Here is a 23776-nt window from a genome sequence, read left to right on the forward strand (position 1 = left end):
CTCGTGTTTCTTGTATTGTTCCATGTTCGTTTATTTATTAAATATTCACTCCCTGTACTTGCTTCCCAACTCCTAGCGTACATGTTACACTGGGTCACACTTTTTTTGTATAGTCCAGCTTTTCCATCTGAAGAATCTCTACAGATGGTCATACTATCAATAAATTATCTGTTGGTAAGCAACTGCTTGCTAAGATAACGGTCAGGGTTTGGTTTAGGTTTATAATAAAGGTAAAAGTTAACGTTAGGGTTAGTAGATAGTTAGTTAGTTGAGAATGTTACTGATTAACTATCCAAATAAAGTGTTACCACAGCCTGTAATGAGTAGCCATGGATTCTGAACAGACTCCCAAAGTGATGTCACTGTTTCAGAGTAAGGAAAGGCACATGTGATGACCTCACTAATACTTGTTTTTGTTCTCACTCAAAACTATGCAATTAGGGACTGAAATTAGTTTAGCTTGTGTCCTAATGAAACACAGTGGAAACAAAGGATTGGACTTTTTCAACCCAATGCTTTGAATGTATTCATTCATACAAAAATCCAAACAGCAATATAAATGTCTCTTATCCAATGGGCTGCTTTTCAATCACAATAATGATTTTCAATTATTTCTTTAATTTCAGTAAAATTTCAGGCCAATGGTGAGTTTGAAGGTAAGGTGTGTTAGTCTGAACTAGCTTGTAGACATATATCTGGATACATCTGGAAGGCAAAACATGAGCTGCTTTTCTGGTTGAATGTCCCCCCAACAGATAAAGTTATTGTCAAGACCTGTGTGTGTACCTGCAACCACCCTCAACCTGTCAGCTAGCTGCCAATGATCATGACAGGTCTTGACAGGTTCGGTCGTCCAACGGGAATCATTGACAGCAATCTGTTCCCGAGAAAGACTTCATGACACACATTGTCACCCATAGAATCACATGATGAATTATAGGATCTCTACGGTGCCACCTTCCTGCATCACCTTGACAGGCCTTGGCATGGTCCCCACACTACATAATCAATGACAGCAGCCTGTTCATGAGAGAACGTTGATGACATACAGTGCAGGCTATGCTAAGGTCAACCAAAGTGCTCAACACTTTTAACCCTCTAGCCCAACCCTCTGATGTAACCACACACTCATACAAAATCTTCACCAAACAGAACCAGTACACTGACATCAAACCCATTGATATCACCATAACAATTTTGGGCCCTGACAGTTACTGATTCATTTTGACACATTCAGATAAAATATGTTCTCACATCTTCACTTCTAAACTAGCCTCTCCTCTTTGACTCATCTTCCTCTCTGTCTTTATCACTCTCCCATACTCCCATCTTCATCTAAGTCGGGCCAGGGTGTGGAGTATTAGGGAAGGGTTAAGTCAGGGGTGAGCCCTCAGAGCTCGGCACTCCTTAGTCTAAAACCACCGCCTCCCTAAAAGAGCTGAGATTTCAGGAAAAGAGAACAGACGGACTAGAGCTAACTGAAGAGGACAGATAGAAGGAATACTGAAAGAATACAGAAAATATTTTAAACACTCTGGCAAAGAATAATAAAACCTATTATGATGGTGAGTCCCTTAATCTGACTATGTTGGGGTGATTGGATTATCTGATGGGATAATGATACATGTAAACCTTTTGAGTATCCTATTGTATCTTGCACCACGCTGTACCATGTACAGCACCTACATTAGGTACCTAAAACAGGGCATGGGTCAAAGATGGTAAGGCATGCAACGTTGGTTCAGAAGGAGATGACATGGTCTCAAATGATGTCCTGTCTTTTCATAGCTAATTAATAGGCTAAATAACAACATAGAATAATTTCACATCAATTCAGTAGTGAGGGAAAAACAAGATAATAAAGTATGCTGCCTGCCTTGGCTTAAAGCTAGAATCCTTAATTGAAACAGTAACAAAACGGTCACTGGGTCTGTGTTGTGGTAAAACATCGAGGGATGGGCCTGGAGAAATGTAACCACTCTCAAATTCATAGACAAGAGCTATGGATGCAACGACTGACCATCCACGATCTCAAAATGATAGTTTTAAACACGTTTTGAGGCTATACAGTGTTTGTTTCCAGATTTATTTTGCATATTAAATACAATAAATTACAATATGATTGAAATAGTTTTCCTTCCAAACATTTTTCATTAAGTTAGTCAAAAAGCAGCTTCTCTGTGTTGAAATCGTGTGGGCGTAGCCCAACAACAGAATGTTGTGGGCATATACCGGTCATTAAAAATCATGCCAGTAGACGGCTGATTAGCAAGCATTGAGATAGCCTAAAACTTCGAGGTGGCGTTTTTGAAGTGTTTTATGCTTTGGCCACACATACGAGAATAGAATGAGTCAACAACATATGAGTTAACAAAATATGAAATTTTACAAATTCGATTTTCACTGGAACAGTTCTTTTAATTTATGTCCAACCACGTATGTTGCAACTAAGGATTCCAGCTTTAATTGAAACATTCTCCAAGTGGCCAATGTGAGACTGCGTGACATCAAATAACTCCTCCTAGCGTTTGGCTCGAGGAGGCAAGCATCAGTTCAGAGAGAAGGTTGTCACAGACGGGAAAGAAGTGCAGCAGGGTGGTCTGCATTCCTATGGGAATTATAGGAGTTGAATGCATGAGTCTGCCACTTTATACATAGGAGCTGGGCGTCATTTACACATAATAACGAATAGGGACTCTATTTGATTGTCAATTTTAAAGGATTGTTTCAATTTGCGGTTATCGCAATGAGTGCGACCGTTGCATCAGAGAGCTGCTTTCTGTCCGCCCTACAGCCCAACACCGCGGTCACCACTTATGCAGTCCCGTCCGATGTGCAGTTGGGACCGAGGGGTTCCATAATGGACGAGGTGGAAAGAGCTAAGAGGGTTCAACAACAAGTCCATTTGCGCCTCGCCGAAAAGAGGTCTTCATCCCTCACACGGCTGAACGGCTCAAACTGCATTTCCCCAGGTAGGCAACTTATTATACATTTTAGCCTGTGTCCTATTTTAGAAATGTGAGGCATTTGATTTTCAACAAACGAACAAACGAATTACCAGCTGTGTGTAGACCAGACCAAATACTCATTACATTTTTCAATTACAACCTTAGGGAAGAGGGCTCAACCCTACTCTTTCAACACAAGTCCTGTCCAAATTTACTATGATCCGTTTTCCTTTGATGTACAAAACATGGAAAAGGTCATTTTATCATTGGTAGCCTAAAGACTTGTCAATATTGATTGATTAGTATTGTATTCTAATCAGTGAAACTAGTCCTTGTGTTGGCGGACTGGTCTTGCTGGTACCATATGGGGTTAGTGGCTTATAGTGTGGTGTGAGTAGTCATATTAAGATACAGCGGTTTCCCGTTAGACCACCTCCAACTCCCCATCTAGGCTATATTACTCTCTCCTACATGCCATAAAAATGCAGCCCTGCGGGTATTTCATAACATACAGGGGCAAGGTAACACATCTGAGTGATCTGACCGATGGTTCTCACATCTGCGGTCATGGTGTCTACAGATGCTACGCCAAACCAGTAACGCCTTCAATCTGTCTTGCCAGATGCCAAACTTTCACAGTAATTCTGTATATAAAAAGTTATTTATACACAGATGCTTTTACACAGAAGATGTGATATCCTGGTATTCTGAAAAAATCATAACATTTAGTCACAGCCAGGAATTATCACTCCATGTGGCAATGAACCATATTATGTGAGTGACAGATTCCTTTTCATGGGTTTGTCATTCACGGCTGTCACACCCAAGGCTTTAGATTTTAGCAGAAGTTTGATGCCTATACAGTATGAACAAGTAACAGTCACATGGTTCATAAGTGACAGAAGATAAACTCAGCTAATTATTGAAGAAAAGGGTAGTATTTTGTCTCAGAGCTTTTGATCCTTGTGCTGACTGATTTAACACTTAAGGGTTTAAAGATTATTTCATGCCCAATACTAATAGAAGGAATATTTAGCTGGATTCCTCAACATGGTTACACAGTTGGAGAATGTTTATTTTTTAACACTAGAATGATATCCTTAGGTAGCTAGATTACTAGGCAATGTTTTGAGCATGTCCATTTCGGATAGTTGACAGCTTATGACATAATTTTTGACAGGATTGGGGAGGGAAATGATGCACAATACAGTATAATATGATAAAGTATAATGGTAGTTTTGAACTGCTATTCATGGTGGTTGATAACATAAAGCTCAGATGAAAAAAATGGGACCCTCTGATGTATGGAACATTCCTGTCAATCCATTCACCTCTTCAGAATGGGTTATCAGTAGCACCAAGCTGCTCAGCTCATGTTCTATTTTGGACAGGGTTGAGTGGGTTGGGTTGGATATTGTGGTCAGATGGCGTCTCAGAAAGAACTACGTGAAACCAACACATAAATCAGTCAGCTGCCTGTGTTTTGCAATGAGAAGGCAAACAACTTGAGTTAGGAAAACTATACTGTTAATTATAGTGCTGTTAAAAACTGTAATTAAGAAAGGTATTTTGATTGAAAACATACAGTGATGGTAGGCCTATTTCACTCAGCAGTGAAGTATATTCCCAACAATTGATCGTGTGTGTGTGTGTGTGTGTGTGTGTGTGTGTGTGTGTGTGTGTGTGTGTGTGTGTGTGTGTGTGTGTGTGTGTGTGTGTGTGTGTGTGTGTGTGTGTGTGTGTGTGTGTGTGTGTGTGTGTGTGTGTGTGTGTAGTCTATTTGACAAAAGTGTACGTTATTGCAACTCCTATTCAAACTCAACAGGGGGCTATAGATAATACTGTCTCAAATGACTTGCAACACCATATTACCACATTGTTGCCATGGTTATACAGTCAAAACATACAGTATTTGTATACACAGTAAGAAAAGTAGATTTTTATGACCTAATGTTCAGACCTAAAGGTAGAGTAACACTTGACCTGCAAAGTAGTGGACAGAGCTCAGCTCTCACACAGTGCAGAGACAACTTTGTGCATGCAGGGAATTAGTTTAACTAACCTCCCCTTTGTTTTTGTTTTTTTATATCACTATTAAAGTTAATGAGTTAAGATATACATAAAAGGTCCAGTATTAATATCAGATTGAAGTGAGCGTCTGTAGTCAGCGTAAATCAATGTTTTTGTTGCCGTTTCCTGTGAGTAAGTAGACACTCTTTTGACCTGGCAGAATTGGCCTGTTCAGTGTCAACCCTCAGGCATGCAATCCTCCCACACAGTTCAGTTGGCCTCTCTCAGCCCCTGCTAGGTCACTCTGCCAGGAGTCAGCCTCACTGGGACATATCCACTCAGTTAACCCTCACTATACCATATTAGTTAAGCTATAGTGTCAGCATTACTTTCTAGTGGTCATTATGTGTTTAGCTGGTCCAGTATGAAATGCCAGGGTCTGTTTTAATGCACTCTCTCACAAAACAAAGAATCTCCCAAAGGTATACTACCCTGCTTGCTTAATGTTTCTATATCTCAGTACAGTGTAGCTCCAGTTTTAGGCTAATCCCCTCTAAAACATGAGGTATTATGCAATATGTCCCTGGGTGTGTGTTTACATTTTTACATGTTTGCTGCTTGGCTTGGTGTACAGCTGAGGCTGATATTGTTGTTGTTTTTCATGCACAAACATACACTGCTCAAAAAAATAAAGGGAACACTTAAACAACACAATGTAACTCCAAGTCAATCACACTTCTGTGAAATCAAACTGTCCACTTAGGAAGCAACACTGATTGACAATAAATTTCACATACTGTTGTGCAAATGGAATAGACAACAGGTGGAAATTATAGGCAATTGGCAAGACACCCCCAATAAAGGAGTGGTTCTGCAGGTGGTGACCACAGACCACTTCTCAGTTCCTATGCTTCCTGGCTGATGTTTTGGTCACTTTTGAATGCTGGCGGTGCTTTCACTCTAGTGGTAGCATGAGAGGGAGCCTACAACCCACACAAGTGGCTCAGGTAGTGCAGCTCATCCAGGATGGCACATCAATGCGAGCTGTGGCAAGAAGGTTTGCTGTGTCTGTCAGCGTAGTGTCCAGAGCATGGAGGTGCTACCAGGAGACAGGCCAGTACATCAGGAGACGTGGAGGAGGCCGTAGGAGGGCAACAACCCAGCAGCAGGACCGCTACCTCCGCCTTTGTGCAAGGAGGAGCAGGAGGAGCACTGCCAGAGCCCTGCAAAATGACCTCCAGCAGGCCACAAATGTGCATGTGTCTGCTCAAACGGTCAGAAACAGACTCCATGAGGGTGGTATGACGTCCACAGGTGGGGGTTGTGCTTACAGCCCAACACCGTGCAGGACGTTTGGCATTTGCCAGAGAACACCAAGATTGGCAAATTCGCCACTGGCGCCCTGTGCTCTTCACAGATGAAAGCAGGTTCACACTGAGCACATGTGACAGACGTGACAGAGTCTGGAGACGCCGTGGAGAATGTTCTGCTGCCTGCAACATCCTACAGCATGACCGGTTTGGCGGTGGGTCAGTCATGGTGTGGGGTGGCATTTCTTTGTGCTCGCCAGAGGTAGCCTGACTGCCATTAGGTACCGAGATGAGATCCTCAGACCCCTTGTGAGACCATATGCTGGTGCGGTTGGCCCTGGGTTCCTCCTAATGCAAGACAATGCTAGACCTCATGTGGCTGGAGTGTGTCAGCAGTTCCTGCAAGAGGAAGGCATTGATGCTATGGACTGGCCCGCCCGTTCCCCAGACCTGAATCCAATTGAGCACATCTGGGACATCATGTCTCGCTCCATCCACCAACGCCACGTTGCACCACAGACTGTCCAGGAGTTGGCGGATGCTTTAGTCCAGGTCTGGGAGGAGATCCCTCAGGAGACCATCCGCCACCTCATCAGGCGCATGCCCAGGCATTGTAGGGAGGTCATACAGGCACGTGGAGGCCACACACACTACTGAGCCTCATTTGGACTTGTTTTAAGGACATTACATCAAAGTTGGATCAGCCTGTAGTGTGGTTTTCCACTTTAATTTTGAGTGTGACTCCAAATCCAGACCTCCATGGGTTGATCAATTGGATTTCCATTGATTATTTTTGTGTGATTTTGTTGTCAGCACATTCAACTATGTAAAGGAAAAAAGTATTTAATAAGATTATTTCATTCATTCAGATCTAGGATGTGTTATTTTAGTGTTCCCTTTATTTTTTGAGCAGTGTATTAACCATGAGTCCAAATAGCAAAGCAAGTGGCAAGAAGCTAATCAGTCACCATTTGTCACACTTTTTGGTAACAAGGACATGTGGATTGCAGAACAGGTTATAGCTTCATTAATATGTAATTAGACTAATTGCGAAGTTGTAATCTCAGGAGAAAGTTGTGGTTGCATTCTCTGTCTAAGACAGTCTTTCTCTATCCACATGTAGACCATGGTGGCACAATGAGATATAACACGTACAACCCCAGATTCAGCTCTAAGTCAATGGTGTATAACACAGGGAGCAGGACCATGAAGGTGAGTACTGTAGGACTTCATATTTTCTCATGTTCAGTTGTGTTTATTTTTGCCTTCATGATAAACCCTAATCTAACAGCCCCAAAGTCCTGCTTTTCTATCTGATTGCCATGCCACCTTTGTCCCTTATCTAAACTAGGGGAGATGTGCGTTAAAAAAAGAAGCTCCAAGGTCCTACCACAGTGACACACTTCACAGCTGCACCCTCACAGCACATACATGCAGTATTTCACAGGATCCTACCATAACTATGTTTAGATGAGACACAGAAACAAAAATCTCTGGACAGGATTCTACTGCCCAAAGAGTCCAAAAACATCTTAAACATGACCTCATTTTTAGACTAGAGAGATTGGCCAATGTTTGCTTTTTGGGCATTATTGTAGTGTAGATAGTTAAGTGTAACAGTGTCCTCTCTGTATGGCCTCTAGATGCCTCCGGTATCCCAGCAGTACTTGGGAGGTGGGTACTCGTCTCGCTCAGCGGTGGAGTTAGGACCCAGATACAGAATCAGCCAGCCTCCAGTCAACACTGGCTACCTCCACCATGACGACATTCAGCTGGGTGGCTACCAGACCAGCCGGGCGAGGACCACCAGGTCCAGATCAGTTTGTCAGGCTGACCAAGAGGCAGTGGTCCAGGGTGTGGGAGGCCTGCTCACCCTGCGCCACCAGCAGCCCAACCCAGTGGCCAGCTGGGTGGCCCGGGATGGCATGGCCACAGAGTTTCACTCCTACCATGGTGGAGGTATACCTGCTCCAGCAACGATGAGGCGCACACTCAGTGGAACCCTGGCGGGGGGTGGTAGCGGTGGGTGGAGAGAGGCGGAGCTAGTTTACCAGCACTCCTACAAAGGCCCCGCCCACCGTACCATTAGTCGCATCAACAACAGACAACAGCAGCAGCAACATCTGAGCTCAGCGTCGGGGCTGCAGCAGTGGCAGCAGGTGTCTGGCGGGGGCGGTGGCAGTGTGTACGGAGGCTGGGGGCAGTACCAGAACTCCCTGCCCCGACCGGCCTCCTTGCACAGCATGAAGAGTATGGGGAAAGGCATGGACGTGCCTGATGGGGGCAGGGATTCAGCTGACAGCAACGAGAAACTCGGAGGGTGAGAGATGCATGGACTGTTAAACATCTCCTGCAATATCAAACGGACAAACGTAGCCCTAGGTACATTCTGTTCTTCTTACATAACTGTTATAGGTTTCTGATTAACCTCACTCTCCTTTGTCTTCCTGGTGTTTGTGTACAGAATGCACAGTTTAGACATGCCCACCGCGGTCAACTACCTCTCCATGTCCGACACAGCCATGCAGGTGCTGGGAGCAGCCTACATCCAGCACCAATGTTACCATAGCAGTGATGCCAAGAACCAGGTAACAGATCCTTCTCAATAAATAGCCATATACAGTAACATACTTCATTGCCCAAAATAGAATTTACAGCCCTACTGTTTAAACTAAACTGAGTTCTCCATGCCCTTATCAAAAATGCCATTGTAATATAGAATTTGTTGTCTTGTTATGGATTAGTAAGTCAGCCTGATAGTCATATAGACTAGTCAGTCATCCACCTGTCTGTCTCCCCCTGACCCGCCCTGTCGACAACAGGTGCGTCTGCTGAAGGGTGTCCCAGCCCTGGTGCAGCTCTTCAGCAGTGACAGCCAGGAGGTCCAGCGCTACGCTACAGGCGCTACACGCAACCTCATCTATGAGAACATGGACAACAAGGCGGCCCTCATTGAGGCTGGGGGAATAGCCAAGCTCATCAGTGTCCTGAACGAACCAGATGAGGAGCTTCGCAAGAACATCACTGGTAAGATCATCTATATACTTTAACAATCAGCTTGGATCTCAAACTAAGTTCAAGGAAATACTGTCAATATAAGAGCAACAAAAGCAAAACAGTCAACGTGACATGAGTTGAGCAGAAGAAGCATACAGTATATTGTCATCAATCAGAGATTCAAGTAATCACTTTCTTTCAATTAGAGTCCAACATAAAGTTAATAAAGTTCAAATCCCAAATAGAATCCCAACCAAAATAATATAGTTTTAGTAGTGATGGACACCGATATGGAAAATCTATATCAATGCCATTTGCTTTTTTCTAACCGATATCAATATCATATAATTTAATGAATAACATAGCTACTGTGTGAATGTTTTATTTTCTGTTTACTTCTACGGCTTTGAGAATTCCAGACAACTGCTTGCTGTGTGAATGTACTAGGGGCCTAACCTACCCAACCACTTTGGATACAATGAAAAGCCAGTTGATGCCCCATCAGCAGTTAAGTTGAGAGGGTTTTGTGCTTGCAGAAATAGTCATGTATGTTTTTTTTATTACATAATTGTGTAAGGTAACAGCAAGCATAATTCAATTTGATATCAATATAGGTTTTTCAATATTGTTGCCCACCACAAATTGTTTAGGCTATATATTTTTATCATTCACATGCTGAAGATTCTGTCAAATATAACAGAGCCTAATTGTAGTCTGCAGAGATAGAATCTGTCTGTACACAGGTTGAGCATGTGGACCGGTAGTAACTATGTAATAGAGGTTCCCTTTGTAAGTGGGTCAAGCTGGGAATGAAGAATGCCCTGTAACCTGAGGACACTCAAATCCCTCAGCCCATTGAAAGGGGCAGCCTAATTTCCCAGCAGTCTCTTGTGCTTTGTTCATGCTTGGCTGCCTCGTCCTCTGAGTAAATAGTCCTTGAGATTCCTGGACCCTGTATGTATTTGAACCCTCCCCTGGGTCAACTGCACTTCACAGAGCGAGAGAGGGCCATGCTGCTCTGATCAGTTGATTGGAGGGTATATGGAGCCACTGACCTTTCATTGGCTAATACAATAACGGAGTAGCTATGGATCCGACTTCCCGACAGCTAAAGGTCCGAAGCTTCTGAGAATGTGCGGAATTCTCTACTTTACAGTCTCTGCTCCACTGTTAGGCTGCCCAGAGAACAAACTACTCTCGGGAATCAATGTCTGCAACATCACATAATGCTAGTATTCTACATAACAGAACTGAATATAATAGCATAGTATAACGTTACTGTAAGACAAAAAATAATAAAACATTTCATATGAGATTTTAGGATGTTTGTGCAAATGGTTGGATTTTTCTTTCATGTGGCCAAAACTCAGCAATGCGCACCACTAGACAAAATATGTGCTTTGATAAAAACTAAACACAGGTAAGCTACAGTTTGTTAACACCATCTGCTAACATTTTTGCTCACTGTACATAATTGAAAACAACACTGTAGGCTACTTCACTGTTTAGCTCAAGAAGATCTACAGTTGAAGTCCGAAGTTTACATACACTTAGGTTGGAGTCATTAAAACTTATTTTTCAACCATTCCACAAATGTCTTGTTAACGAACTATAGTTTTGGCAAGTCGGTTAGGGCATCTACTTTGTCCATGACACAAGTATTTTTTCCAACAATTGTTTACAGACAGATTATTTCACTTATAATTCACTGTATCACAATTCCAGTGGGTCAGAAGTTTACATACACTAAGTTGACTGTGCCTTTAAACAGCTTGGAAAATTCCAGAAAACGATGTCATGGTTTAGAAGCTTCTGATAGGCTAATTGACATCGTCTGAGTCAATTGGAGGTGTACCTGTGTATGTATTTCAAGGCCTACCTTCAAACTCAGTACCTCTTTGCTTGACATCATGGGAAAATCAAAAGAAATCAGCCAAGACCTCAGAAAAAGAATTGTAGACCTCCACAAGTCTGTTTCATCCTTGGGAGCAATTTTCAAACGCCTGAAGGTACCACGTTCATCTGTACAAACAATAGTACGCAAGTATAAACACCATGGGACCACGCAGCCGTCATACCGCTCAGGAAGGAGACGCGTTCTGTCTCCTAGAGATGAACGTACTTTGGTGCGAAAAGTTCAAATCAATCCCAGAACAACAGCAAAGTGTTACGAGGAGCGGCACAGGGGAACCCAAGAGCAGACTTAGACGAGGAAACAGAGATGAATGAACCAAGGTATTTATTGTAACACAGGGAGATATGGAGTGCAGATCCGGGGAAGCTTGGATGAGTTGTAGGAAACCAGATGTGGAGGCTGAGGTTGGAGTGTGATGGGTTGGGACAGGGTAAACAGGTCCGGAGGGGAATCCAAGGGAGTGGTGGTGTGGTGAGTCCAGAACAGGGTAGCAGGGTGGTGAGATGTGGAACAAGAGACAGGAGCCAGAGTCAGGGCGGCAAAACTGCAGTGAGAGGATAAACGGCGTCAAGCAGGGAAACGGGTACAGCAGGGTAACAGGATTTTGAATAATAATAATGGCTAGAAGCATAAACTGACTGAGCAGAGATTACGATCTGGCAGAGTGGAAGTGGCAGAACTGAGTATTTGTAGAGGTCTTGATAATGGAACGAGTTGCAACTGATAGGGATCTGCTCTGACTCCAGCACACCTGTCTCCAACCACACAATCACACACAAACAGAAACAGAAACAGAGAGGGAGAGAGAGAGTGTACTTGTCATGGCTGCCTGAAGAATGGGACCAAAGTGCAGCGTGTGTATCGTTCCACATATTTTATTGAACTGTGAAACTATGCAAGATACACAAACTAAAGAACAAAAACAACAAACCGTGACGAAGAGGTGCAACATACACTAACTCAAAAACAATCTCCCACAAACCCAGGTGGGAAAAACAACTACTTAAGTATGATCTCCAATTAGAGACAACGATGACCAGCTGCCTCTAATTGGAGATCATCCCCCCCAAAAAACATAGAAATACAGAAACAAGAACAGGACAACATAGAAAATCTAAACTAGACACAACCCCGTCACGCCCTGACCTACTCTATGCTTCTATGGTCTGGATGTGACAGTACTGGGGGAATGGCTGCAGGTCAAGCAGACACCGGATGACCACTAGGGGGTGTGGCAGGAGCAGATGTGACAGTACCCCCCCCCCCCCCCCCCCCCCCCCTCTACGGCACAACCTGGCTTGTCACCTGGAGTGTAGACTGGAGCTGAAGCACGGCAACGGTTAGCTTGGGATTGGGTCCTGGCGGAGGCACGAAGAACAGACCGCTCCCTCCTCCAGGTGCAATGACAGCGGCGCTTGTGGTCCTGGACTGAGTTTCCGTTAGATGGAGGAAGGCCAGTGACGAAGTCCTGAGCTATGTGTGACCAGGGGCGACTGGGTATGGGAAGAGGGCGAAGCCGACCGGACGTAGGTTTGATGGAGGTTTTGTTTCCAGGCACAGACCGAGCAGGCTGAGATGAATTCCCGAGCATGGTGGGCCACCAAAATCACTGTCACGTCTGCTCCCGCTCATCCCTCCCCTGGCGCTTGAGGGCGCCAGGCTGCCCTGCATCACACACTCCTGTCATCATTTACGCACACCTCCCTTCCCTCGTCACGCACATCAGCGATATTGGACTCACCTGGACTCACTCGTCATCTGTTTATTACCTCCCCTATATTTATCAGTTTCCCTGCTCTGTTCCCTGCTGATGAATTGACTGTTTTTGTCTTTGTTTTCTTGTATGCTGACGCCGTTCCTGTCTCGTTCCATGTCCGTTCTATATTAAATGTTTGACTCCCAGTACCTGCTTCGTCTCTCCAGCGTCATTCCATGTGACACAAAGGACCTTGTGAGGATGCTAGAGGAAACGGGTACAAAATTATCTATATCCACAGTAAAACGAGTCTTATATCAACATAACCTGAAAGGCCGTACAGCAAGGAAGAAGCCACTGCTCCAAAACCACTATAGAAAAGCCAGACTACGGTTTGCAACTGCACATGGGGACAAAGATTGTACTTTTTGTAGAAATGTCCTCTGGTCTGATGAAACAAAAATATAACTGTTTGGCCATAATGACCATCATTATGTTTGGAGGAAAAAGGGAGACGCTTGCAAGCCGAAGAACACATTTACATACATTTTACATTTAAGTCATTTAGCAGACGCTCTTATCCAGAGCGACTTACAAATTGGTGCATTCACCTTATGATATCCAGTGGAACAACCACTTTACAATAGTGCATCTAAATCTTTTAGGGGAGGGGGGGGGGGGGTTAGAAGGATTACTTTATCCTATCCTAGGTATTCCTTAAAGAGGTGGGGTTTCAGGTGTCTCCGGAAGGTGGTGATTGACTCCGCTGTCCTGGCGTCGAGAGGGAGCTTGTTCCACCATTGGGGTGCCAGAGCAGCGAACAGTTTTGACTGGGCTGAGCGGGAACTGCGCTTCCTCAGAGGTAGGGAGGCGAGCAGGCCAGAGGTGGATGAACGCAGTGCCCTTGTTTGGGTGTAGGGCCTGATCAGAGCCTGAAGGTACGGAGGTGCCGTTCCCCTCACAGCTCCGTAGGCAAGCACCATGGTCTTGTAGCGGATGCGAGCTTCAACTGGAAGCCAGTGGAGAGAGTGGAGGAGCGGGGTGACGTGAGAGAACTTGGGAAGGTTGAACACCAGACGGGCTGCGGCGTTCTGGATGAGTTGTAGGGGTTTAATGGCACAGGCAGGGAGCCCAGCCAACAGCGAGTTGCAGTAATCCAGACGGGAGATGACAAGTGCCTGGATTAGGACCTGCGCCGCTTCCTGTGTGAGGCAGGGTCGTACTCTGCGAATGTTGTAGAGCATGAACCTACAGGATCGGGTCACCGCCTTGATGTTAGTGGAGAACGACAGGGTGTTGTCCAGGGTCACGCCAAGGTTCTTAGCACTCTGGGAGGAGGACACAAGGGAGTTGTCAACCGTGATGGCGAGATCATGGAACGGGCAGTCCTTCCCTGGGAGGAAGAGCAGCTCCGTCTTGCCGAGGTTCAGCTTGAGGTGGTGATCTGTCATCCACACTGATATGTCTGCCAGACATGCAGAGATGCGATTCGCCACCTGGTTATCAGAAGGGGGAAAGGAGAAGATTAATTGTGTGTCGTCTGCATAGCAATGATAGGAGAGACCATGTGAGGATATGACAGAGCCAAGTGACTTGGTGTATAGCGAGAATAGGAGAGGGCCTAGAACAGAGCCCTGGGGGACACCAGTGGTGAGAGCACGTGGTGCGGAGACAGATTCTCGCCACGCCACCTGGTAGGAGCGACCTGTCAGGTAGGATGCAATCCAAGCGTGGGCCGCGCCGGAGATGCCCAACTCGGAGAGGGTGGAGAGGAGGATCTGATGGTTCACAGTATCAAAGGCAGCAGATAGGTCTAGGAGGATGAGAGCAGAGGAGAGAGAGTCAGCTTTAGCAGTGCGGAGAGCCTCCGTGACACAGAGAAGAGCAGTCTCAGTTGAATGACCAGTCTTGAAACCTGACTGATTTGGATCAAGAAGGTCATTCTGAGAGAGATAGCAGGAGAGCTGGCCAAGGACGACACGTTCAAGAGTTTTGGAGAGAAAAGAAAGAAGGGATACTGGTCTGTAGTTGTTGACATCGGAGGGATCGAGTGTAGGTTTTTTCAGAAGGGGTGCAACTCTCGCTCTCTTGAAGACGGAAGGAACGTAGCCAGCGGTCAAGGATGAGTTGATGAGCGAGGTGAGGTAAGGGAGAAGGTCTCCGGAAATGGTCTGGAGAAGAGAGGAGGGGATAGGGTCAAGCGGGCAGGTTGTTGGGCGGCCGGCCGTCACAAGACGCGAGATTTCATCTGGAGAGAGAGGGGAGAAAGAGGTCAAAGCACAGGGTAGGGCAGTGTGAGCAGGACCAGCGGTGTCGTTTGACTTAGCAAACGAGGATCGGATGTCGTCGACCTTCTTTTCAAAATGGTTGACGAAGTCATCCGCAGAGGGGGAGGATTCAGGAGGGAGGAGAAGGTGGCAAAGAGCTTCCTAGGGTTAGAGGCAGATGCTTGGAATTTAGAGTGGTAGAAAGTGGCTTTAGCAGCAGAGACAGAAGAGGAAAATGTAGAGAGGAGGGAGTGAAAGGATGCCAGGTCCGCAGGGAGGCGAGTTTTCCTCCATTTCCGCTCGGCTGCCCGGAGCCCTGTTCTGTGAGCTTGCAATGAGTCGTCGAGCCACGGAGCAGGAGGGGAGGACCGAGCCGGCCTGGAAGATAGGGGACATAGAGAATCAAAGGATGCAGAAATGGAGGAGAGGAGGGTACACCTTCCCAACCGTGAAGCACGGGGGTGGCAGCATCATGTTGTGGGGGTGCTTTGCTGCAGGAGGGACTGGTGCCCTTCACAAAATAGATGGCATCATGACAAAGGAAAATGATGTGGATATATTGAAGCAACATCTTAAGACATCAGTCAGGAAGTTAAAGCTTGCTCGCAAATGGATCTTCCAAATGGACATTGACCCCAAGCATACTTCCAAAGTTGTGGCAAAATGGCTTAAGGACAACAAAGTCAAGGTACTGGAGTGGCCATCACAAAGCCCTGACCTCAAACCTATAGAAATCTGGGCAGAACTGAAAAAGTGTGTGCAAGCAAGGAGGCCTACAACCTGACTCAGTTACACCAGCTCTGTCAGGAGGAATGGGCCAAGATTCACCCAACTTATTGTGGGAAGCTTGTGGAAGGCTACCCGAAACATTTGTCCCAAGTTAAACAATTTAAAGGCAATGTTACCAAATACTAACTGAGTGTATGTAAACTTCTGACCCACTGGGAATGTGATGAAAGAAATAAAAGCTGAAATAAATCATTCTCTCTACTATTATTCTGACATTTCATTGTCAGGCGGTGGGTGTAGCTGGTGCATGAAGTCAGGCGCAGGAGAGCAGAGATAAGTGAACAATGCACTTTACTTGAGAAAACAGCACAAAGTAACAATACCAATGTGCGAACAATAACGGTTGCCACAAAACACGGGTGAAAACAGCACCCGGAAAAAAACCAGCCGGAAACGTACCGACCGTAACAATAAACAATCGCACATAAAGACATGGGGGAAACAGAGGGTTAAATACATGACCAGTAATTGGGAAATTAAAACCAGGTGTGTGGGAAACAAAGACAAAACCAATGGAAAATGAAAAGTGGATCGGCGATGGCTAGAAGACGGGCGACGTCGACCGCCGAGCGCCGCCTGAACAGGGAGAGGAACCGACTTCGGAAGTCGTGACATTCATATTCTTAAAATAAAGTGGTGATCCTAACTGACCTAAAACAGAGAATTCTTACTAGGATTAAATGTCAGGAATTGTGAAAAACTGAGTTGAAATGTATTTGGCTAAGGTGTATGTAAACTTCCGACTTCAGCTGTACATGCATATCCCCATATAATTCACGACTGACAGTGAGAAGTGTGAAGGGAGGGTGACCACAAAAACTGGTGAGTAAAGTAGAGGTAAAGAAACACACGAGCAGAACGTGATTGGGATCTTCAGCTCTGGGGAAAAGGGATCCAGGGGGGATGGGGCGGAATTACCTACGAATCCGCAGTCTCGGCCATTAGATAAACTAGTGTGTGGGCGATAGATGTGTCACTTATGCTCCGTAAATACTTTCCCTGAGATTCTTATCATACTGTGATAGTTAATGTATTATAGAAATAATATTTCCCATTACAGATCCGTAGAAGGTCCAAAAGGCTTCTTAACAGCTTCTACCCCCAAGCCATAAGACTCCTGAACAGCTAATCAAATGGCTACCCGGACTATTTGCTGCTGCTACTCTCTGTTTATTATCCATGCATAGTCACTTTACTTCTACCTACATGTACATATTACCTCAATTACCTCGACTAACCTGTGCCCCCGCAGATTGACTCTGTACTGGTACCCCCTGTATATAGCCTCGCTACAGTAACTTTTTTGTTGCTCCTTAATTATTATTTAAAAAAATTCTAGTTTTCTTATTACTTATTTCTTTATTTTTTTACTTCAGTTTATTTGAGTAAATACTGTCCTAACACTTTTTTTCCCTTAAAACTGCATTGTTGGTTAAGGGCAACCTGTTAGGGCTAGGGGGCAGTATTGACACGGCTGGATAAAAAACGTACCCGATTTAATCTGGTTACTACTCCTGCCCAGTAACTAGAATATGCATAGAATTATTGGCTTTGGATAGAAAACACCCTAAAGTTTCTAAAACTGTTTGAATGGTGTCTGAGTATAACAGAACTCATATGGCAGGCAAAAACCTGATTATATTTCATGCAGGAAGTGGCCTGTCTGACAAGGTGTCGTTCTTCTTGTCTCTGTTTATTGAAGAGTGAGGATCTTAGCTGTCCCGTGACACTTCCTACGGCTGCCATAGGGTCTCAGAAGGCGGTAAAAAGCTGAATCGTGGCTTTGCAGGCTCTGGCTGAAAAAAAGTAGCGCGTTTGGGTAGTGGCTGGTTACAGTACTGTGAGACTCAGGCTCGTGCCCGCGTCGACCGAAAGCTTTGTTTACTTTCCTCTGTTTAGCTAAATGGACATTCCCGGTCGGAATATTATCGCTTTTTTACGAGAAAAATGGCATAAAAATGGATTTTAAACAGCGGTTGACATGCTTCGAAGTACGGTAATGGAATATTTAGATTTTTTTTGTCACGAATTGCACCATGCGCGCGACCCTTATTTACCCTTTCAGATAGTGTCTGGTACGCACGAACAAAACGCTGCTATTCGGATATAACGATGGATTATTTTGGACCAAACCAACATTTGTTATTGAAGTAGCAGTCCTGGGAGTGCATTCTGACGAAGACAACAAAAGGTAATCAAACTTTTATAATAGTAAATCTGATATTGGTGAGTGCTAAACTTGCCGGGTGTCTAAATAGCTAGCCCGTGATGGATGGGCTATGTACTTAGAATATTGCAAAATGTGCTTTCACCAAAAAGGTATTTTAAAATCGGACATATCGAGTGCATAGAGGAGTTCTGTATCTATAATTCTTAAAATAATTGTTATGCTTTGAGTGAACGTTTATCGTGAGTAATTTAGTAAATTGTTAGCGAATTCCCCGGAAGTTTGCGGGGGGTATGCTAGTTCTGAACGTCACATGCTAATGTAAAAAGCTGGTTTTTGATATAAATATGAACTTGATTGAACAAAACATGCATGTATTGTATAACATAATGTCCTAGGGTTGTCATCTGATGAAGATCATCAAAGGTTAGTGCTGCATTTAGCTGTCTTCTGGGTTTTTGTGACATTATATGCTAGCTTGAAAAATGGGTGTCTGATTATTTCTGGCTTGGTACTCTGCTGACATAATCTAATGTTTTGCTTTCGTTGTAAAGCCTTTTTGAAATCGGACAGTGTGGTTAGATTAACGAGAGTCTTGTCTTTAAATAGCTGTAAAATAGTCATATGTTTGAGAAATTGAAGTAATAGGATTTTTAAGGTATTTGAAAATCGCGCCACTGGATTAGACTGGCTGTTGCGTAGGTGGGACGAATTCGTCCCGCCTAGCCCAGAGAGGTTAAGGGCTTCTATGTAAGCATTTCACTGTAAGGTCTACACCTGTTGTATTCGGCGCATGTGACAAAATAACATTTGATTTGATATTGATACATTAGATATTATTTATTGGCCACATTGAAAATAGGATTCCCAGGGTTTACTTTGGCATCATATGACATGAATCCCACTGTGTTAACAGTGAATATTAAGACCTGTTGAAGTTAAATCATTTGGATGTCAGGTTATCAGCACACACTCTATCCTGGTCATAGAGGCTGTTTTGTGTATCTGACAGAGTGGTTCAATAAACCCTCTCTCTCCTCTGTCTGTCCTGCAGGTATTCTGTGGAACATGTCCTCTAAGGACAGTCTGAAGGAGAAGTTGGCCAGAGAGACATTGAGTGAGCTCACAGAGAGGGTGCTGGTGCCCCTGTGCAGTGGTGGAGATTCAGAGCTGAGCCGTCAGAGTCCGTCTGAGGCAGACATCTTCTACAACACCACAGGCTGCCTGAGGTAGCTATACCTATCTGCCTACTTGTTGTATACATACACACTGTACACAGACTGATACATGTACTGTATACAACTTCTCTGTACTCTCTTCCTCTGTTCAGGAACCTGAGCTCAGTGAATGAGAGGACGAGGCAGCAGATGAGAGACATGCGAGGGCTGGTGGACTCTCTGGTGGCCTACATCCAGAACTCCCTTCAGGATGAGAAAGCAGAGGACAAAGTACACCTCAACTGTTCTACCTATGTCACATTATTGTGTGTTTCTTTCACAACTTGATTCTTTTTCTGGGCATGTTCTATCAGGTCAAACCCTTTTCCCTGATTTAATAGCTCATATGATTTGATCTCATATACTACAGTCTTCAGCAACTCATGGGTTCAGCTGGGGTAGAGTGAGAGCCAATCATTGTATCTGTACAGTTCATCATTAGTGGTACTGTTTGTATTATCTACCAGACAGCCAGACTGGTCATGCTGTGGCCTATCTGCTGTGCCTTTTATGTAACGCAGACTGCTTTGAGAGACACAATGGCCACCTATGTTTCTCTCACCCTCTCCTCACCCCCTCTCTCACTTCTCTCTCTCTCTCTCTCTTCCCCCCTCCCTCCATCTATGTCTGTGCCTGCAGGGTGTAGAGAATGCAGTGTGTGTCCTGAGGAACCTGTCTTATCAGCTGTACAGTGAGATCCCTCCCTCAACCCTACTGCGACTGGAGGGGCCTACGCGGGCCAGAGCCACTACTGAGACTGAGTCCATTGGCTGTTTCACCCCACAGAGCAAGAAGGCAAAGGAGGTAGGTGTCATTTACACAAGGCAACCCAAAGGAAATATCAAATTACGGCTGGACATCAAGACACTGAAACATGTACAGTATGTCGTCATACAATCCTGATGGATATGGGACCATGATATGTTTTTTCTGTAATGAATCTATCCCCCTGATCTCTATAGCGACAGAACCAGGAACTGTCCACCTTCTCAGAGGTGGCTAAGCAGCCGAAGGGGGCGGAGTGGCTGTGGCACCCCCAGGTGGTGGGGCTGTATAACCGTGTGCTTCAGCACTATGAGACCAACACGGCAACACGAGAGGCTGCAGCAGGGGCCCTGCAGAACATCACAGCCGGCGAGACCAGGGTAGGTCCCACCCCTCCTCTCCCCCACGGGCTGACCTAGCCATCACTTTCACCATGACAGGCTACTTATGCTTCATTCAGATTTACAGTTCAACTGAAAATGTACTCAACACTAGTGTTGAATTCCCCTTCCTCCTTGTGTATCAGTGGGCATCAGTGCTGAGTTGGGTGGCTTTAGAGCAAGAGCGGATGCTGCCTGTGGTGCTGGACCTCCTGCAGACACAAAGCGACCAGGAGATGCGTTCCCTCACTGGCCTCCTGAGGAACCTGTCCCGACACAGCAGAAACAAAGACGACATGGGTGAGACTCAACCCCCAGTACCCCACACCGTTCATTTCTACCTCTGTCTCTCCTGCCCACAACCTTGTATCCATCCTTTTCATGCATATTAATCACAGTAATTCCCCTTATAAGGAGACTTTAAAGAATGGCTACTTCACTCCCTTCTGACCTCTAGCTACGAAGGTAGTGAACGTTCTGGTGACCAAGCTCCCCAGTGATGGCCACCAGAAGGAACCCTCCGGTGAAGTGGTGGTCAACATATGTGGGACCCTCAACAACCTGGTTGCAGGCAGCTCACTGGCAGCGAGAGACATCGCCTTCTTTGATGGACTCCCCAAACTTGTTGCAATCAAGTCTTCCCACGACAACAGGTTAGTGAATCTTGTCTCTCAGTGTTCTTGGTTTTGTTATTCATTGAGTCTGCTTTTTATTTCCAATTTCCTGTCTGGCTCCTGTTGTGTTTGACTGTGTTTTTCTCCTACTATAGCTCAGGGAAGCTGAAGGCTGCCAAGGCTGCTTCCACGGTACTCTTCAACATGTTCCAGTACAACAAGCTGCATAAAGATTATAAACAGGTGAGGCTAACACCATTTAACATAGACATTGTGATAGATGGGATTGGAGAGCAGGAAACGGGGGGGTCGTTTGGCCTCCTCCATTGTGCATGGCCCTCTAACCTCTTGTCTTGGTCCAGATGGTTCTTTATTTTCTTTATGGCCTCTAATGGTTAGTCTAACTCTTTTTTTTCTCAGTTCTAAGAATTCTCCCCTCCCCCTCCCCTGGATCTACTGATATCCCCCATAGTTCTTTGGCACAGCACATATAAATATTTTCACTAAAGCTGTTAGTTATTAGATTATTATGGAAGTGAATTTTTCTTGTGGCCCTTAGGAATCCTCATTCTGTGCAGGTACTACAGTTATCAGTTCAAGTTTATACAATCTAGTTATCTGTTATCAGTTATATATTTAGACTATCTTTTATATCATGTGTTTTTTTGCTTGAGTTGTTTTGGGGTTTATTGAACAGGACTAGTAAAACACCTTGACTTGGTGGTTGGCAACTGGACAGTCCTCTCCTTTGTGCTATAGTGCTACTTGAGTTTGTAGTGCAGTGTCTTGTGTTTCCTTGGATGGTCAGTTAAATGGTATGTTTGGAATCTGGCAGTGGAAAGCTGGGAGCAGCCAGGTTGCCGTCTCTTGCAAGATAATGGCTGTCTGTTTTTTCTCTGTGCAAAATATCAATCTTCAGTTGACACTTGTAAACAGTTTGTCCCTTCTATATGCCCTCTTCACACTGTAGAATATTTAGGCCTGTTTACTAGGGCCGGGACGATACCAGAATCGTGAAAAATTGTCATTGACTGTTCTCTCTACCTCACGGCAAGTGGTACAAGAGCGTCTGGGACCAAAATGCTCCTGAACATCTTCCACACCCAAACCATAAGATTGCTGAACAGTTAATATACTAGCTACCTGGACTATTTACATGGACACCTTTTATTTAAAAAAAAATTGCACTACCTACATCAGTGGAGGCTGCTGACAGGGGAGGATGGCTCATTATAATGGCTGAAATTGATCCAATGGAATGGTATCAACCATATGGAAACCAGGTTTGATGTGTTTGACACCGTTCCACTGACTCCATTCCAGCCATTATTAATAGCCGTCCTCCCCTCAGCAGCCACCACTGACCTACATGTACCTCTGCACATTGACTTTGTACCAGTACTCCTTATGTTATTTTATGGTGTTACTGTTTTCCTTTTTTTATTTAGCAATCATTTTTTTTGTACTTTTTAACTCTGCATTGTTGGGAAAGGGCTCGTTAGTAAACATTTCACTGTAAAGTTGTATTCGTGGCATGTGACACATAAAATTTGATTATTTAATTTGATTATTTTTAGTATCGTGGCAAGGAAACAAAAAAGTGGATTTAACTTCTTTAGCCCTAATGTTGGAAACAAACATCATTATGTTGTCATCCAGTCACATGTATTGATTTTCCAAGCTATAGCACACACTATTTCACATACAGCAGGTTTTTAAAGGAGCAAAGACTTTGATCTGCTTCGTGTTTTCATTTTTGCCATGGAACAAAATATTGTGATACTGGTATCGTCCCGGGCCTTCTATTTACCCTTTCTAAAAACAGACTGCTCTATCTAAGTGGCCTTCTCCCTTGTGTTTTACAGAAAGGGTTCACGAGGTGTGACTTCACCGACACGGCCATTTAGAGCAGACTGCTTGGCCCTTTTACTGGATTCATATTCTGGACCTGCTGGTAGACCCAGCAGGAGGACCCCCACAATGAACCTGACACATCTGGTCTCAAATGGATGCATTGATGGAACCTGAATAATTCTGAGGAATGTATTTACCGGCCGCCAAGGACGGAGGAGAAGCAGCTTTTCTTTACTCAATATTTTTTAGATTTGATCACATTTTATTGGTCTTTCAAAATGGACTGCTTTACCAGCTTAATATTTGCATTGTCATGAGTGTGTTGGATGACTGAGGAATCTTCACTTCAGGACGGTGTGTGTGTGTGGTGTATGCCTGTGTACATGCTTGTGTGTGAATGTTTGGACTTAGTGGACTCGTCCTGTAAAAGGCATTGGATGCCTCTTTTCATCTCTGATACCATATGGGCTCAACCTGCCATTCCGACAGACATACTGTGAATACAATCCTCTATATTGTTATTTCTACAGTACATGGATGCTTCACTGAAAGACAAGCTACAGGATGGGTGCCCTCCAAACTCCCCTTTGAACTAATAATCACCAGAGCATTTTAAAGAGCTCCTGCTATTAATCAGCCCAGTCTCCACTTCATGGTAATACAATGTTTTCCTGTTCCATCCAAGGAGGCTCTTCTGTGCTTATTTTCACCCCAAATAACTAACAATAAACAGCATCTGACATGACCAGACAGTTGTCCCCAGTGTGTCCTTTAAGAATGAAAATAAACTTCTCATTATCTTACCCCTCCCTCACAGATCTGTGCTACATTGTTTGGGCGGCAGGTA

The 23776-nt window shown here is 44.6% G+C and overlaps 1 protein-coding gene across 3 annotated transcripts; it reads left to right on the top strand.

The window, feature by feature from the left end:
- The first annotated feature begins 1448 nt into the window (after window positions 1-1448).
- Window positions 1449-23677, top strand: LOC100306831 (plakophilin 3). Of its 3 annotated transcripts, none has more exons than XM_014128941.3 (14): window positions 1449-1565; window positions 2795-2972; window positions 7392-7480; window positions 7912-8588; window positions 8733-8856; window positions 9091-9295; window positions 19154-19328; window positions 19430-19547; window positions 19956-20120; window positions 20279-20461; window positions 20608-20761; window positions 20919-21114; window positions 21231-21318; window positions 22941-23677. In XM_014128941.3, the coding sequence occupies exons 1-14, from the start codon at window positions 1560-1562 to the stop codon at window positions 22980-22982; spliced, it is 2400 nt and encodes a 799-aa protein (XP_013984416.2). In that variant the 5' UTR covers window positions 1449-1559; the 3' UTR covers window positions 22983-23677.
- Window positions 23678-23776: the final 99 nt, after the last annotated feature.

Source organism: Salmo salar, chromosome 11, assembly GCF_965601325.2.
Source record: "Salmo salar chromosome 11, fSalSal1, whole genome shotgun sequence".
In the NCBI taxonomy this organism is placed as follows: Eukaryota; Metazoa; Chordata; class Actinopteri; order Salmoniformes; family Salmonidae; genus Salmo; species Salmo salar.

Coding starts and splice junctions, on each gene's coding strand:
- LOC100306831 (XM_014128940.3), top strand. CDS start 2,747: ATGAGTGCGACCGTTGCATCAGAGAGCTGCTTTCTGTCCGCCCTACAG. Junction 20,121..20,278: donor AGAGCAAGAAGGCAAAGGAG/GTAGGTGTCATT, acceptor TGATCTCTATAG/CGACAGAACCAGGAACTGTC. Junction 20,462..20,607: donor TCACAGCCGGCGAGACCAGG/GTAGGTCCCACC, acceptor CTTGTGTATCAG/TGGGCATCAGTGCTGAGTTG.